Raw genomic sequence first — 16,350 nt, 5'->3', positions numbered from 1 at the left:
TACCTTACCCCAGTAGAGGGTGTCCTGTGATTCTATTAGCTAGATTTGAATCAGGTAACACCTTAGAGACCGACGAGATTTTCAGGGTTTAAGCTTTTGAGAGTCAAATAGGAGTAGGAATGGAGAGCTGAGTCTTTTTATCCCAGTCAGAGTCTGTAGGGGGTGTTATAAATAGGGTTGCCAACCTGCAGGTGATGGCTGGAGATCTCCTGGGATTACAACTGATTACAACTGATCTCCAGGTGACAGAGATCAGCTCCCCCTGAGAAAATGGCTGCTTTGAAGGGTGGACCCTGTGGCACTGTATGCCACCAAGGTCCCATCCTTCCCTAAACCCCACCTTCCTCAGACCTCCATCCCCAAAATCTCCAGCTGCTTCCCAACCCAGAGCTGGCAACCCTAGTTGTAAAGGATGCCAAGGTACGATGTGTATTGTAATCAGCTTGATCAGAGCAGAGGGGAAATGCTTGGGGGCAGAAACTTAGTGAGATAAGAATCCTTTGTCCCTATTCAGCCCTGGGGGGTCCATTGTTCTCTAAAGTGCTACTGGACTCAAATCTAACTGTTCTGCTGCAGGAGTCTAGGGTTGCCAGGTCCCCCTGGGCCTCCAGCAGGGGATGGGGAGGTAGGATTGGCAGCTCCAGGCTGGGAAATTCCTGGAAATTTGGGGGTGGACAGGGACTTCAGTGAGGAACAATACCATAGATTCCATCCTCCCAAGCATCCATTTTCTCCAGGGGAACTGATCTCTGTAGTCTGGAGATGAGCTATAATTCCAGGGGATCCCCCACCTGGAGGCTGGCATCTCTGTGGGCCAAACCCCGAACCTGTGATTTTATCAGTTAGCGTAATTGTTGTTGGTATTATTAAAAATTTGGTCTAGCAAACATGTGAAATAAATAATGTCCAAAGACAGTTTCTGAGTACACTGTTTTCTTCTTTTTGTTTATATCAGGTTGTCATTATGGAAGTGCAAGGCCTCAAATCCTTAGCACCTAACCGCATTGTATACTGCACAATGGAAGTGGAGGGGGGAGAAAAACTGCAAACGGATCAGGCTGAGGCATCAAAACCAACGTAAGTCACTTCTCTACTGTTCTCATATGACTAAGCCCCATCCCCTGCTTCCAGCAGTGCTCAAGCCATGAGGAGGCAGAAGAAGGAAGGGAAGTTGCCTGCCTCCTACCCCATCCTTGGTTCCTTCGGCTGCGCAGAGGTGCAGCAGCCCCAGGAAGGCCTCCCACCCCATCCCCGGCTTCCTCCAGAGCACCCCCGCCTTTCTCTGCCCGTCTGCCAAGGTGGGGGGGCAGAGAAAGCCCTGTGGAGCACCCCCCGCCACTTTCTCTGTGCGTCTGCCAAGGCGTGAGTGCAGAGAAAGCCCTCCAGAGCGCCCCCTGCCGCTTTCTCTGCCCGTCCGCCAAGGCGGGAGTGCAGAGAAAGCCCTCCAGAGCGCCCCCTGCCGCTTTCTCTGGCTGTCCGCCGAGGCTGGTGTGTAGAGAAAGCCCTCCAGAGTGCCCCCTGCCACTTTCTCTGCCCATCCGCAGAGGCGGGTGTGTAGAGAAAGCTCTCCAGAGCGCCCCCCACCACTTTCTCTGCCCGTCCGCAGAGGTGGGTGTGTAGAGAAAGCCCTCCAGAGCGCCCCCTGCCGCTTTCTCTGCCTGTCCACCGAGGCGGGTGTGTAGAGAAAGCCCTCCAGAGTGCCCCCTGCCACTTTCTCTGCCCATCCGCAGAGGCACATGCAGCAAGCCCCGCCCCCAGCAGCCCTCAATTGGGCAAGGACTCAAAGTGGGAAGCAGCATCTGCTGCCTGTGCTTGCCACCACCGCTACCAACAACCCGAAGGCAGAGTAAGGTGCTTCTGACCAACACAGCTACCCTCCTGAATCTACCATGCTGTGCATGTTTTCCATCTGCAAGGAGTTTTTGGCCAAGTAGAGCTGTTCCAAAAATCAGTCTGCAGTGCTGCGGTCCATTTTACCCCCTTGTTCTCTTCAGTTAATCATTATATTGCCTAAATCTCTAAACCCCATTAAGCAGGCACAAGGTTGCAGCTGTAGTTTCACTGGCATGCAAAGAGTGTATGAGAAAAGAGTGTATGAGAAAAGCCTGCTTCCCAAATTGTTCCTCCAGGTAGGCCCGCCAGCTCTGAGTTGGGAAACACCTGGAGATTTTTGGGGTGGAGCCTGAGCGGTGGGTGTTTCCTTCTGACACACTTCTGGTGATGTCAGGGTGTGTGGCACATGCAAATAAGTTATGCTAATGAAGTATGCTAATGAGCTCCTGCACCTCTTTTTCTACGAAATGACCCGTCTCTTATCCTTCTCCATCCTTGTTACAGACAGAAAGAGCGCACAGTTAATCTCCTCTGACTTTTAAATAGAAAATATATCTTCCCATTCATGAATTAGCAGGTTCCTAAGCCGTGTGTCACCAAAGTATTACAGCATGCTCTCTTCCCTCATTGAAGTTAGTCAGACATATCGAAAGTACTCAATATTAAGTATACGCTTAAATTGCTTTCTGAAATGAAAACCAGCAGACACACGACTAGCACAAATTCACACTGATTCTGTGTTCTTTCTGTTAAAAAAGTATTTCTTCTTACCCTGCATAATTAATTTCTGAAATTCACGGCCATAAAATATGAGGTCAGTTCATAGATAAAATTCCTGACCCTCCAAGAAACGGCATGTGCTACAGGCTTCTGCATTCTCATCTCTCCCACTCTCCTCTTGTTTGCTGTTGCTAAGTTCATATATAAAATGAAACTTTATTTTAACTGTGGTTCTTTTGCGAAACTCAAATGCATCTCACAGAGGATCCTTCCAATCCAGTTTGCCTTGTCAAATGCTAGGTTTGTCTGTCGCCTTTGGTTTGTTGTTGTTTTTTTCTGCGGAGACTGGGCTGGTATCCTGGCCTTCGTTGCGATGAGGGTGGGATCTGAGGACAAGTTAGAACTCAACCGGGATGTTTGCATTCATACATCATGCAAAATATCATTAAGACTAGCTGTGATTAATATACCAATTTCAAGCCATGGTTTCATACCTTAGCTTCATGTTCTCTAACCATAATTCTGATGCTAGATGGGTGGCAACCTGAGACAGGGCCTTCTTGATCATGGTGGCAAAACCTTGGCGCTCCCTGCTCAGGGAGATTCCATCTGCCTCCTCCTATTGTCGCTTTCTGCCAGCGGGTGAAGACTTTTTTTGTTCTCTCTCTGTAGGGTTGCCAGCTCTGGGTTGGGAAATACCTGGAGATTTTGGGGGGGTGGAACCTGGGGAAGGCAAGGTTTGGGGAGGGTGTAATGCCATAGAATCCACCCTGCAAAGCAGCCATGTTTTTAATGTTGCAGTGATTTAATGCTTGATGTTTACTGCCTTGGGAACCCTGTTTGGGTGGAAAGGCGGCATTGAAATGTTTTAAGTAAATAAATAGAGATAATGATTGAAGTTGCCTGCATTTTGATGAGTATGCTAACCACAGTGAGATTTAACCATGGTTTTGTGTGACATATGTACTGCGCTTGTGGTTTCCTCCCCTCCATGTTTATTCACAAACCATAATTAGCAATTTGTTTTTATCAGTAAATTGTGCTGACTCCTATTTAAGCAAACCACAGTATGTTTGAAATTAGAAATGCAAAAATTGGAAGTACAAATACAAATAACAACTAAAGTGAGTTTACCAAGGCTTAGGCAGGGCAGGGTAGAAGGGAATATAAGCATAATAGATTTGTGTGGAATAAGCCAGAATGTTGACTTCTGACATATGTGACTTTAAAGGGGGATCAGACAAATTCATAGGCTATTAGCCATGACAGATAAATGATACATCCAGATTCATAAGTACTGAGGTAGGGAATAAAAGCGGGGGAAGACTTGCTTGCATAGTTCCTGGTTTGGCCACTAAAATGGAATGCTAGACTGGGTAGACTTTTGCTATCTTCCAGCAGGACTTGTTATATTTTCGATATTCTATGAAAACTACTTTATTGTACTCATAACTGTGACCAGAAAACTATTCATTTATCTCCTATGATTACAACTGTTTCCTTCCTCCTTCCCAGAACAGTGTGGTGATGCATTTTATGTGGCTACCACTCCTTTATCCACATATGGGAAAACATCATGTGGGAATTAGTAATCCATCTGTGTTAGACTATGCCCGGGTTGCTGCTGCCACACACACACTCAACTCTGCCACCACTCAGTAGGTCTGTGGAGGGGGAAATAACAGAAAATATGCCATCACGTTGGCAGAATGACCTCATTTCTGGGGTGAACCCAGAAGTGATGTCACGTTCTCTAGGATTCAGAGGATTCTGCTGAATCCTACAGTCGCATGATGCCATTTGTGAGTCCAACCCAGAAATTATGTCATGCCATCAATGTGACAGCCCCCCCTATACCCCATCCCCCAATCTCCCGCTGGCTGCCAGCTGACAACCCTAGCAATGCAGGGCTTGAACCAGCTGCTCTGAAGGCCATTCACTATATCACTGCTGTTCAGAAGAGACAACTGCTAGAACTTCAGGCCATGTGGTAAAAAGGAACTTCTGACTAGCACTGCACTTAGATAGGAAAACAGGTGACTGTTTGGAAGTATGGCAGACAGGGCTACATCTGTCCCCATTTTTCTCCTCTTAGCCAATTCCTTTTTCATTCTCTGGCTGAGGTGGAGATGCCAGAAACAACTGATCTGGGCCCTAGGAAACCTCAGAGGGAGAAGGGATCAGATTGAGGTCTGTATAGCAAAATTTCTGGAAATCTAGGTTGGAAACCCTTATAGAGATGTGTCTATTTTGCCCTCACATGGTAGAGTGGCTGTTTCTGGCTGAATCTCTGTGACTCTTTTCAAACTGCCTTTGTATTCCATTTTAGTAACTGGTTGCTAATGGATTTTGTCTGTTATTTCAGACAGACCTGATTTAGTACCCGGCTGCTAGAAGAATTTATTTTCCTGTTCATACAAACCCACTTGCGTTGGGTTAGCAAAGCGTGGTTAAGCCGCTTTTGAGGGAAACTGCTTTTTTCCATTTTCAATCCCTTTGTTGTACTTCTGAATCACTGTGGTGTGCTGTTTAAAATGTCCATGGTGCTTCCTATAATGCCACTTTCCCCCCACCCTTTTTTGCCATGCAATCTTTCTCAGAATTAAAAAAAACATTCTAAGGTGAGAGCTATAGCTCTAAACCACTATAGCACTGAAGTGCTATAGCAGCACCATTGGGATGCATTGACTCCATTGAGTCAGTGCATCTCCATGGTTGTAGCACTCAGAATGTTAAATAAAAGTTCAAGAAAGATTGTGCTAAGGAAAAGGGTGTGTGTGAGGGGGGAAAGGGGTACTGTTTGAAATGACAATAGCGCTTCAGAGATGGCTCATTAATGGAAGGAAATTCGCTGTATAAAACCCCTGTCTCTGTATTGCTTTACTCGAAATCAGACCAACAATGAATAACACCCAGTTTAGAATGGTAATGTGGAAAGGGTCTCTCTCTCTCTCTCTCTCTCTCTCTCTCTCTCTCTCTCTCTCTCTGTAATGACTTAACCCTTAGTATGTTTCACTAAGTTCTGCTTTTGTTTACCACTGGACTTTTTCAGTATATATGAGCACAAAATGGATTCAGTGCCAGGGCAGGGGAGAGGACAAGAGTGTTAATAGCATGCAACAGGCAGGTGTAATAAGCCTCAGTTATTTACCTCACAAGTGGCTAACATCCTGTGAACTAGCAAAGATTAACAAGACAGTTCATTATCAAATCGTTAGGCTCTCTGTGTTGTTAAGTTTAACTGGTGGCAAGGCAGAGCTGTGTGGGTGTTTGTCCTCTAATAGTCACAAACTAACACAGTACCAGTTAGAGGACAGTGGCAGTTTATTGCGTTTGGGGTTTCCCCACCAAAAATAGAAATGGCCTCAGGATTGCACTCAAACACACACCTGTAACTATAAAAGAGAAATAATGACCCACACAAACCCATGCCAAATGCAGTACGTCTCATGGGTCAAAAAGTTGGGCAGAGGAGAACAGTCTTTTAACAACATTTTCGTAATGGAGAGGGTAGTTAAAAATGGGAGGTAATAGCCCTTTGCTCGGCATCACTACTACCTCCTGAGTATTAATCCAGAATGCACTAAGAATAAATATAGGTAGCACATTAAAGTAAAAATCGCTGGGTGATGATCTTTCCCTGCAAATCTCAGGGTCAACCCCATTTAGTCTGTCTTACATTTGCCGCTTTAACCTACTTTTTAACATAAAAGAGCTTATCTATGGGAAAATTACATGAAGAGGTATCATGTTCTTTTCAAAAGTAATCATGTGTAGTTTCTCTAAACAAAGATATTAAAATTCCACATTTTGAAGATATACTTTAAAACATCTCTGTATATACATAAGTAGCTTGACAGATATTCCTCCAATTTCATTCTCCTTTGATGCTGGAGGAATGAGCTTTCTGTGTGTTCTCACTTTTGAAACCATTATCATGTACAATGGACAAGGAAGAAACCATCATCCAGGAATGTCTCACCTTCAGCACTGTGCTCTCTATAATCACCTGGTATCCTAACAGCTACTCTAATCCAGTTTAAATCTGTCACCCTGTTCACATCTCTCAAAGCAAAATGGGCATTGTTTCCTGCCTAGTAATTCAATTTTGCTCTCAGATTTTGCAGTCTTCTTTTTCTCTGCTTCAGTGCAACAGGTGCAGTAAAGAGATTTTAAAGAGCCATCTTGGAGTCCTTCAGCTAAATCCTGGTTGTCATTTAGTCTGTCAATCAATACTGCATCTGTCTAGACAAGCTTTTAAGCTTGTGCTGTTCCTGGTTGCCTTTATTTCATTTAATGCTGCCCCTGAAATGTGCAAAAACCATAAATCTGGGGTGAGTATCAAGGGTCCAGTTATTCAAAATCCTACTTCAAAAAAGGGGGCAGCCATATTTCAGAAAATGATCAGGCATAAACCAGGAAATTGTCGTTGTTTTCATACTGATTCCAAGCAGCAAAACATAATCTCATGATTTCTGCATTCCCGTTACCTTGTATACTTTTCATGTTAACAGGGGTAGTCTTAGCCACTCCAGGACAGCTGCCCTGGATCTGGCACTGGGGTCACTGCACTGGAAACCCCCACTGCCCTGCAACCAGCTGTTCCATCTGCTGCCCTGAAGTTACAGAACCACAAAGTTGAAGCTGATGATCCCCTGTGCTGCCTGAGACACAAAAAATGCAGAGGGAGGGCAATCAGTTGTAGGGTGCTCGGGGGGGGGGGCACCTCCCTGCAGCAGACCATCTCCTACCCATTGCCTTACTAGTTCTGGGGCTCCATCCTTGAGCTTTTTCTGGGGGGCTAGAATGTCCCAACACCACACCTGCACGTTAAGCTGTCTGCATCCTTGCAGTATTTTAACCTTTATGCACCAGTCTCTGATCCCACCTTGCATCTCTCAAATACGTATTTGTATGCTGTGCAGTAATTCAGTGGTTTTATGTTCTGAAAACTTAAAAATCCTATCATGTAGCCTGCCTTAACAACACTGTGCATACAGATTTTCCAGATTCTGATAAGGTGGTAGCCCTTAGCATTCCCTAAAATTAAAAAAGAGAGAAATCTTTCGGGGGTTCTGAATCATGTAATGCACTGGATTACTTGAGGGAGGGGCTGACGTGGAAGACAGATTCCAAGGAGCACTGATTTCCTTCAGACCAAACTAAGACCCAGGTCCAAATGGCACGTATTCCATTGTGGGTTGCCAACCTACAGGTGGTGGCTGGAGATCTTCTGGTATTTCAACTGATCTCCGATCAACAAATGGCTGCTTTGGAAGGTGAACTCTATGGCATTGTACCCGGCTAAAGTCCCTTCCCTCCCTAAACCTTGCCCTTTTCATACTCCACCCCTAAAATCTCCAGGAATTTCCCAACCCAGGATTGGCAACCCTAATTCCATCCCATTGTGTATAATGTCATCTCTCTTGCACTGAATATACAAAGCTGGGGGGGGGGGCGGGGTCTGAATCAGTGCCTTAAGTTGCTATTAAGCCAGTAAGGAAAGAGTTAAACCCAAGTACTAAGGCCCTAATCCAAATTGCCATCCTCTACAACTCCTTCAAAAAAATAGAATAAAGACATCTTCAGATCTAACCATAGATCCTTGTTTAAGTATATCCCAAGTAAAATAACTAAGGTTAAGCTGCTTTTTGTAGATAGTCATTCTTGGTAAACATTTCAGAATAAGATTTATGATAAATTCATGGTTTTCAAAAATTCACAAAATTGGGGGGGGGGGGGCACACCAACATCCAGTCTCTTTTCATCCATAAAGAAACCCCAGGACTACTGGGGAGATGGAGACTTACACATAGAATCATAGAGTTGGAAGGGACTCCAGGGTCCAGCCCCCTGCACAATTCAGGAATTTCACAAATACCTCCTCCTGCACACCCACAGTGATCACTGTTCCATGCCCAGAAACTGACAAAAAACTTTCAGGATCCCTGGCTAAGCTGGCCTGTAGAAAAATTGCTTCCTAACTCCAAAGTGGCAATCAGCATTTCCTTGGGTGTGTAAGAAAGGGCCACAAGAACTAAGCACTGAGGCAACCCTGCGTGCCCTCCCTCTCATTATCTGCCTAAGTTCACACAATCCGCATCGCTGTCAGATGGCCATCTAGCCTCTGTTTGAAAACCTCCAAAGAAGGAGCACCCACCACCTCCTCAGGAAACCTGTTCCCCTGAGGAGAAGTTCTTCCTAATGTTTAGCCGAAAACTCTTCTGATTTAATTTCAACCCGTTCGTTCTGGTCCAACCTTCTGGGGCAACAGAAAACAACTCCGTACCATCCTCTATATGACAGCCCTTCAAGTACTTGAAGATGGTTATCATATCACCTCTCAGTCATGTCCTCTCCAGGCTAAACATACCCACCTCCTTCAACCTTTCTTCATACGACTTGGTCTCACCAGACCCCTCACCATCTTTGTTGCCCTCCTATGGACACATTTCAGCTTTTCTATATCTTTCTTAAATTGTAGTGCCCAAAACTGAACACAATACTCCAGGTGAGGTCTAACCAGAGCAGAGTAAAGTGATACCATCTCTTCAAGTGATCTGGACACTATACTTCTGTTGATACAGCCCAAAATGACATTTGCCTTTTTATCCACCACATCACACTGCTGACTCATGTTCAGTATATGGTCTACTAAGACCCCTAGATCCTTTTCACACATACTACTGCCAGACAAGTCTCCCACAATCTATTATTATGCATTTCATTTTTCCTACCTAAATGCAGATCTTTACATTTATCCCCATTGAAATTCATTTTATTTGTTTTATCCCAGTTTTCCAGACTGTCAAGATAATCCTGTATTCTGACTCTGTCTTCTACAGTATTTGCTACCCCTACCAATTTATTATCATCTGCAAATTTAATAAGCATTCCTTCTATCCCTTCATTCAAATAATTGATAAAGATGTTTAACAAAACAAGTCCCAGGACAGATGCTTGAGGCACTGCACTTCTCAGTCCTCTCCAAGAGAATGAGGAACCATTCACAAGCACTCTTTGGGTGCGATCTGTCAACCAGTTACAGATCCACCTAACAGTCATAGGATCCAAACCACATTTTTCCAATTTGTCAACAAGAATACTATCTGCTGCTACTATTGCACTGCCACCGCCATACAAATTGCTTTTAGTAATTATGTTGTGTTTTATGTTGTTATTTATACTGCTGTTTTTATCTGTTGTAATTTTATGTAAGCCACCCTGGGGTACAAATGGAATAAATAAATAAATATTGGAGAATCAGGATGACTGGTGAGCACTGAGGTCTTCTTTAGTCATTGTGTGGTTCCATCTTCACCTCAGGGCTTTCTTTCATTTTTTTATCCCCCTTTCGCTTTCTCCCTCCATCTTCCCCTCTCCCCGGAACTTTCTTTATTTCTTTTTATTGCAATTGTTCAGTGAGAAACAAGCTTTCGTGATTTTTTACAGGAAAATGTTTTTTTTAAAAAAAAAAAAAAACAGTTGCCCTCACTAAAAAAACCTTTTTAATGTGGGAAGCTAGAGAGAAATTTTAATAACATGAACATCACCAAGAATGTTTGCCAGGGAGAGTAGAGACTATTCTGACCTTGATAGACCAATGATCTTACTTGCCATAAGGCTGCTTCATGTGTTCATCATGGAATAAAATGAAGCAGGGTAGGTGTGAGAGATGCCATGGAGTCTGTGACCTGACCAGCTGTTGCTATGAGCTTCTTTTGGAAGACAGAGAGGGAGCTTTGTTCTGGTCTTAGAGTCCAGGGAGATGGGCTGTTGCATGTGTACAGGAATAGAAGGCCATCACCTTCTTCTCCAGGCTTGCTTGTCTTCCAGTAGCTGGGCCATGCTTCTCACCAAAGTACAAACCTTGACAAACCAATGACCAGATTCTGAAGAAGGCAGTTTCATGTTTTCGATGGGGTTTCCATGAAATTCTTTTGCAAAGCGAGGATGGAAGTATTGTGTTTGGCTCTCCTTCCTTCAGCACCATGTTGGATTTGGCTCCACCTTCTGTGGCAGCTATTGGGGGGGGGCTTAACCACCCCCTCTCAAAAGGTGACCACAGGCTCAAAAAGGTTGCGGGGTAGGGCGGGGTAGAAATACCTGAATAAATAAATAAATAAATAAATAAATAAATAAATAAATAAAAATGCTGCTATATCATCAGTTTTCCATTTTGCATGGTTTCAGAGGGTAGTTCTATTGGTCTGAGGTAAATTTGGGTCCAGTAGCACCTTAGAGACCAACAAGATTTTGAGGGTATATGTTTTTGGGAATCAAAGCTCCCTTCATCTGATGCACATTGGTAACTTATGGGGGGGGGATAAAGAAGAAGAAGAAGAAGAGATTGGATTTATACCCCACCCTTCACTTGGAGTCTCAGAGCGGCTTACAAAGTCCTTTCCCTTCCCCGACCCACAACAGACACCCTGTGAGGTGGGTGGGGCTGAGAGAACTCTGACACAAACTGCTCTTTTTCAAGGACAGCTGTGCCAGAGCTTGTGACTGACCCAAGGTCACATCAGCAGGTGCAAGTGGAGGAGTGGGGAATCAAACCCGGTTCTCCCAGATTAGAGTCCGCACACTTAACCACTACACCAAACTGGCTCTCTGGCTGAAAGACTGAAAACTGCAACAAATTTTGTATGCTTCACACTGGAAATTAATTGTAGGAACTTATCCAGTTAATTTGGAAGGCAGACAAAGTAGACTGTAGAGTAGAACTATAATGAAACTACGCAGAACTATAATGAAATGGAATGAGACACATTTGCTGATCCCTAATTTTGATATCCTTATCTGTTCAGATAATCCAAATTCCTCCTGGGGCCATAATACCATTTTTAGAATGGAGATTATCAGAAACAAGTCATTGTTAATTATTTATATTTTTAAAAAATTAATAGGATGGGATATCTTATTTTCCCATAGATTTTTATTACTACAGGGTAGTCCAAACCTAAGCCCCTTGCAGATAATTTGTATCCTATGCCCATGGACAAGAAAGACACAACTCCAAAGAGCTGAGAACATAGCAATAGCATGGAGCTCCTAATATCCTGCTGCAACCCTCAGATCACAGAGCAGCATGCTGACTATTTTCTCATGCTAGCCATATATGGAAGCAGCTACCTAACCAAGACATAGTGACATCAGCATGCCTACCTGACATCAACCTGTCCCTACCCACACAAAGAGCACAATAACCAGGGGTCATTTCATAGAAAAAGAGGTGCTGGAGCTCATTAGCATAACGCATTAGCATAACTTATTTGCATATGCCACACCCCCTGACATCACTGGAAGTGTGTCAGAAGGCAACACCCACAGCTCAGGCTCCACTGGACTGTTTTGGATTCCTAGCTTTGGGGGGGAGGGACATGCAGATCTGTCCTCGCAGAGGAGGGAGAGCTTGTACCTGAATAAAACTTGGTCTTAAAGCTGCCACTGGACTATTTTGGACCAGGAGGCCGGGGGGGGGGGGGCTCTGCAGCTTACCTGGCTGCTTCTTGATCTGACTGAGGGCTGCTGGGAGCAGGGGGTGGGGCTTGTTGCATGTTCCCACCCCCTGGGCTCTTTACTGCCGGCGCTCCGCTCCTGTGCGCTCCTGCAGAAAATGACCCCTGACAATAACTAAAGGAACAAAAGGAATGCAGTATCCTGCACTGTAAAGAGGACTGTGGCTTGGCTTTATCAGATGAAGCTTTTAAGGAACACACTCCAGGGAATATGTTGTCGCAACACTCCAGGGAGCTCTGTAGATGTGGCTTCAAGACCCTACCTGCAACCATGTTACTTTGTTTCAGGCTTTTGTTTCTATTAATTCTGCATAAACCGCTAGACAGCAGTATGGGGTAGTAGCCACACTGCCAGCTACCACACACATCCAACTCAAGCATAGGACATTACTGGAGATTTGGGGATAGTTTCTGAGAAGGGTGGCATTTGGGGAAGGGATGGAGCTTAGTGGGGATTTGATAACACATCTTTTGACAGCACATCCATGTCATGGGTTAGCTCTAGGAATGGGCAGAAACTGGCTGACAAACTAAAGTTTATCATGAATTTGGGCTGGTTTGTGGTTCATGAAGCAATGTTCATAAACTGAATAACCATCACGAACTTTCACAAATTTTGATGCAGTGCATAGTACTTCACGAAAAACAGCTAAGTTGTTTGGTTTAAATGGCTGGGAACCATTTAAACCACTGCTTTCTGCTCCCTGTGGAAACACGTGGGGAGCAGAAAACAGAGGTTTTAATGGCTCTCAGCCATTTCACCCCTTCTTCTTTTCTTTTTTTTTTTGCAGCCGCTGTGAGCAGAAAGCAGGGAGTGAAATGGCTCAGAGCCATTTAAATCACTGCTTTTTGCTTGCCACCTCAGCAAACAGAAAGCAGGGGAGGCGGGAGCACACTTTATTCAGCACTTCTCTGGATATCCTCCAGGCCCCCAGTAGAGGTCAGTCACCAGAGGTCGCCATGACTTCCAGGTGCACACACACTCACACATGCACATATATTAAAAAAAAACGCAAGGTTCTAAGCTTACTTGAGTGTTGGCTGAAATCAAGCCCATAATTACTTACTCATAGCAGGATAAGTGCTCTGTGTGCTTTAAAGGCCTGTTTAATTAGAAATTCAAAAGTCTCTTTTGATGCTTATTTCCAATTTATTGTTACACATTTTAAAAGCCTCACTGAGAATGCCTATTTTTTTATGTTTGATTAGAACATCAGCTCTCATGGAACATCTGTCAGCAAGCTGTGTGCATGCCCTTTGATTGGGATTAACTGATCACATTTGCATTTCAGCTTTGTGTTTGTTGTTGTTTTATTTATTATGAATCTGAAAAGCAGCTGAAATGTAAAAAAAAGAAAAAGAAAAATCCTTGTTTCCTGGCACAGCAGAACTGAAGAGGCATCTAATTACCAATGTTCCCTGAAGGAAAGACTTGACAGTTTAGAGTCAAAAGCCTCCCCAAGATTTACCTTCCCTGTTATTTCAAGGAAAGGGGGGGGGGGGAATAGCTTCATTTGAACAGCCCTCATGGGGAAAGACCCTGTCATGTCAAGTTTCTTCTTTCTTCATAGAAACTACATTCTGTAATGATCCTCCATATCTTTTTTGGTTGCTGAAAATGATAAATGTACTTGAGAACCACTTTTGCATTCACTGGTTCTGCTTTACCACCTTTGTTTTAAAGGTAAAGGTTCCCTTGCTCGAAAGCCAGTCGAATCTGACTCTAGGGTTGCGGTGCTCATCTCCGCCTCAAAGCCGAAGAGCCAGCGCTGTCCAAAGACATTTCCATGGTCATGTTGCTGACATGACTAAACACCAAGGCGCACGGAACGCTGTTACCTTCCCACCGAAGTGATACCTATTTATCTACTTGCAATTTCTTCCTTTCGAACTGCTAGGTTGGCAGGAGCTGGAACTAGAGACGGGAGCTCACTCCATCATGCGGCACACTCGGGTCTCGAACTGCTGAACTACCGACCTTCCACAGCCTGCAGTTCAGCGTCTTAACCACTTGAGCCACCGCACCTTTGTTTTAGCTTTGTGGTAAAGAGAAGGCTAGATTGCTGCTGTTCAAATCGTCAGGACTGAAGACTTTTCAGTCACACAACAAAGAACAATATAGGTTTTATCTTTAGTTCTGAGTCATCACCATATTTTACACAAAAACCCAAGAGAGGTAGTCTCTCTATGGATTTACAGACACATGCCACCAGAACCTTCCACTATGATCCCCTTCCAGTCCAAGAGGAGGCTCAGACTCTTGACTGGCTTTTGGGACTTATCACAAGAATATTCTTAGCAAGGTAGCAACAGTTGGCAAAGCAGTTCAAGCACAGGATTTAAGGCTTGGAGTCAAAGGTACATCCATCAGACACAGTATTAAAACAGAATAAAGTTTATTAGCAGAAACTTGTAATCAGACTATAGGAGATTAGAAAAATAAGAAAGGCTATGCAAGTTTGTTGCCTAACTATACAATAGGGTATATTTACCAACAAGAAGAAGGGTCAATAGTCCAAGGCGGTCCATTTTAACAAAGTCCACTTAAGTTTCATCTTTGTGCCAGTATGCAGCCATGTGTTGAGCTGCAACCCAGGATCCTTTGTCTGCCAGCCACATGGCAGAAACAAAGCATGTCAGAATAAGCCCACAGACAGTAGATAGCAAGAACAGATTTGCAAGCAGAAAATCTGAGCTCGTGTCTTTGGGTTCAGACTAATAAGGGCCAATTTCAGGATTCAAATGACCCGGGCCAGGAGCCAATGAACACGATCTGAAATTGTCCAAGTGTCTTGAGTGGTCAGTAGTATTGAAGCCACACCTGCAGAATGTGATCCCAAGCTCTAACCACTCCCTCTAACCACTCCTCCATGTGGTACGTGACTCCTGGCAGCTAGGCCTAACTAGGCTCCAGTAGGTCTGCCAGAAGTGTGAAACATGTGTCGTTATATGACAGGGCAATTGAGCAAATGGTCAGGCATAGGAAGCTAGAACACCAGGGGGTGAGAGCAAAAGGCATTCCAAGGGGAAACATGATGCTACATAACATTCAAAGGGAGACATGAGGCCTACAGGAATTAATATTTCTATACACCATGGATGATTAAAAATTAGATTCTGATATAACTTCTTTAACAAAGCCTTTCTTGAACCAGTGTAGAGTGCTTACAGTCATACTGCCTCTCCCTTCTGTTCACTTGCAGTGTTTTTTTCAAATGTCCTGTTCTCAAGAAGGGCTTCCAAGGAATTCCTGTGTATCTGCCACAGCCCACCTCCACAGTTTTCAAATAACTCTGGGATGCATTGACCCTAGACTTCTATTCCAGTTTGTTGGGCCTATGAACAGAGACTAGAGACTGTGCCACAACAATTTGTGGTAGTCGTTTGTTTAGAAAAATTTTATGCCACCCCTCCAGGAAGTGGCTTACAAAAAAATAATAAAAACAAAACATTAAAATATATCAATTAAAACCCAGTATTGAAAAACCTAGCCCAGCAGAAAACAATTCAGAGAGCTATGTGTGGTGTAATATGTGTGCTATGTGTGGTGTAGAGAGCCAGTTTGGTGTAGTGGTTAAGTGCGCGGACTCTAATTTGGGAGAACCGGGTTTGATTCCCCACTCCTCCACTTGCACCTGCCACCAGGCCCAACACCCTGCTGCCAAACAGCTGTCCAGCAGGGGGGGACTTACCCGGATAGACCCAGTCAATGTTGCAGTGACTTGTCTGAGTCACTTCTGATGTGACCCAGATGTGACATCATCACATCAGTGACGTTGGGGTGACACTGATATTTGTTTGTTTGTTTGTTTTATTAGATTTCTATCCCGCAAACGGGCTCAGGGCGGCTTACATTTAACGGCACTATATGCCGAGATACATTAAACATATAAAACCAGATAAAAACAAGATAAAACAATCATACTATTACAATTAAAGTGCTTATAGAATTGATCTTCCAATCGTGTTAAAGATGGCATCCTGTAAAGATGACACAAGTCCCAATTCAGTCGTATCTGCCTCGTATTTGGGAAATAGAAGCCAAACAGAAGCCAAATTTACCACAGAGATTTATTCCAAATACCAGAACTTTGCCCTGACCTCACTATGTGATAACGTCACTGCCAGGTCACGTCAGAAGTGATGTAGACACATTGCTGCGATGTAGGATGGGCCTCCCTCCTGCACCCAGTAAGTCTCCCCCATCCCCTGACAGTTGCCAGAGGGACCTGGCAACCCTAGGCCAGTCACAGTTCTCTCAGAACTCTCTCAGCTC

At 44.2% G+C, this 16,350-nt stretch overlaps 1 protein-coding gene across 4 annotated transcripts in view; it reads left to right on the top strand.

The window, feature by feature from the left end:
• The window catches only part of CADPS (Ca++-dependent secretion activator), a 517,458-nt gene that overhangs the window by 222,321 nt on the left and 278,787 nt on the right, over window positions 1-16,350 (top strand). For all 4 annotated transcript variants that reach the window (XM_015406842.1, XM_015406839.1, XM_015406838.1 and 1 more), the window contains exon 6: window positions 956-1,077. In XM_015406842.1, the coding sequence (XP_015262328.1) occupies window positions 956-1,077 (122 nt within the window). The remainder of the gene's footprint in view (window positions 1-955; window positions 1,078-16,350) is intronic.

Source organism: Gekko japonicus, unplaced genomic scaffold (assembly GCF_001447785.1).
Source record: "Gekko japonicus isolate JY-2015 unplaced genomic scaffold, Gekko_japonicus_V1.1 scaffold899, whole genome shotgun sequence".
In the NCBI taxonomy this organism is placed as follows: Eukaryota; Metazoa; Chordata; class Lepidosauria; order Squamata; family Gekkonidae; genus Gekko; species Gekko japonicus.
The sequence above is the reverse complement of the archived record's forward strand: the minus strand, read 5'-3'. Positions and strand labels throughout refer to the sequence as shown.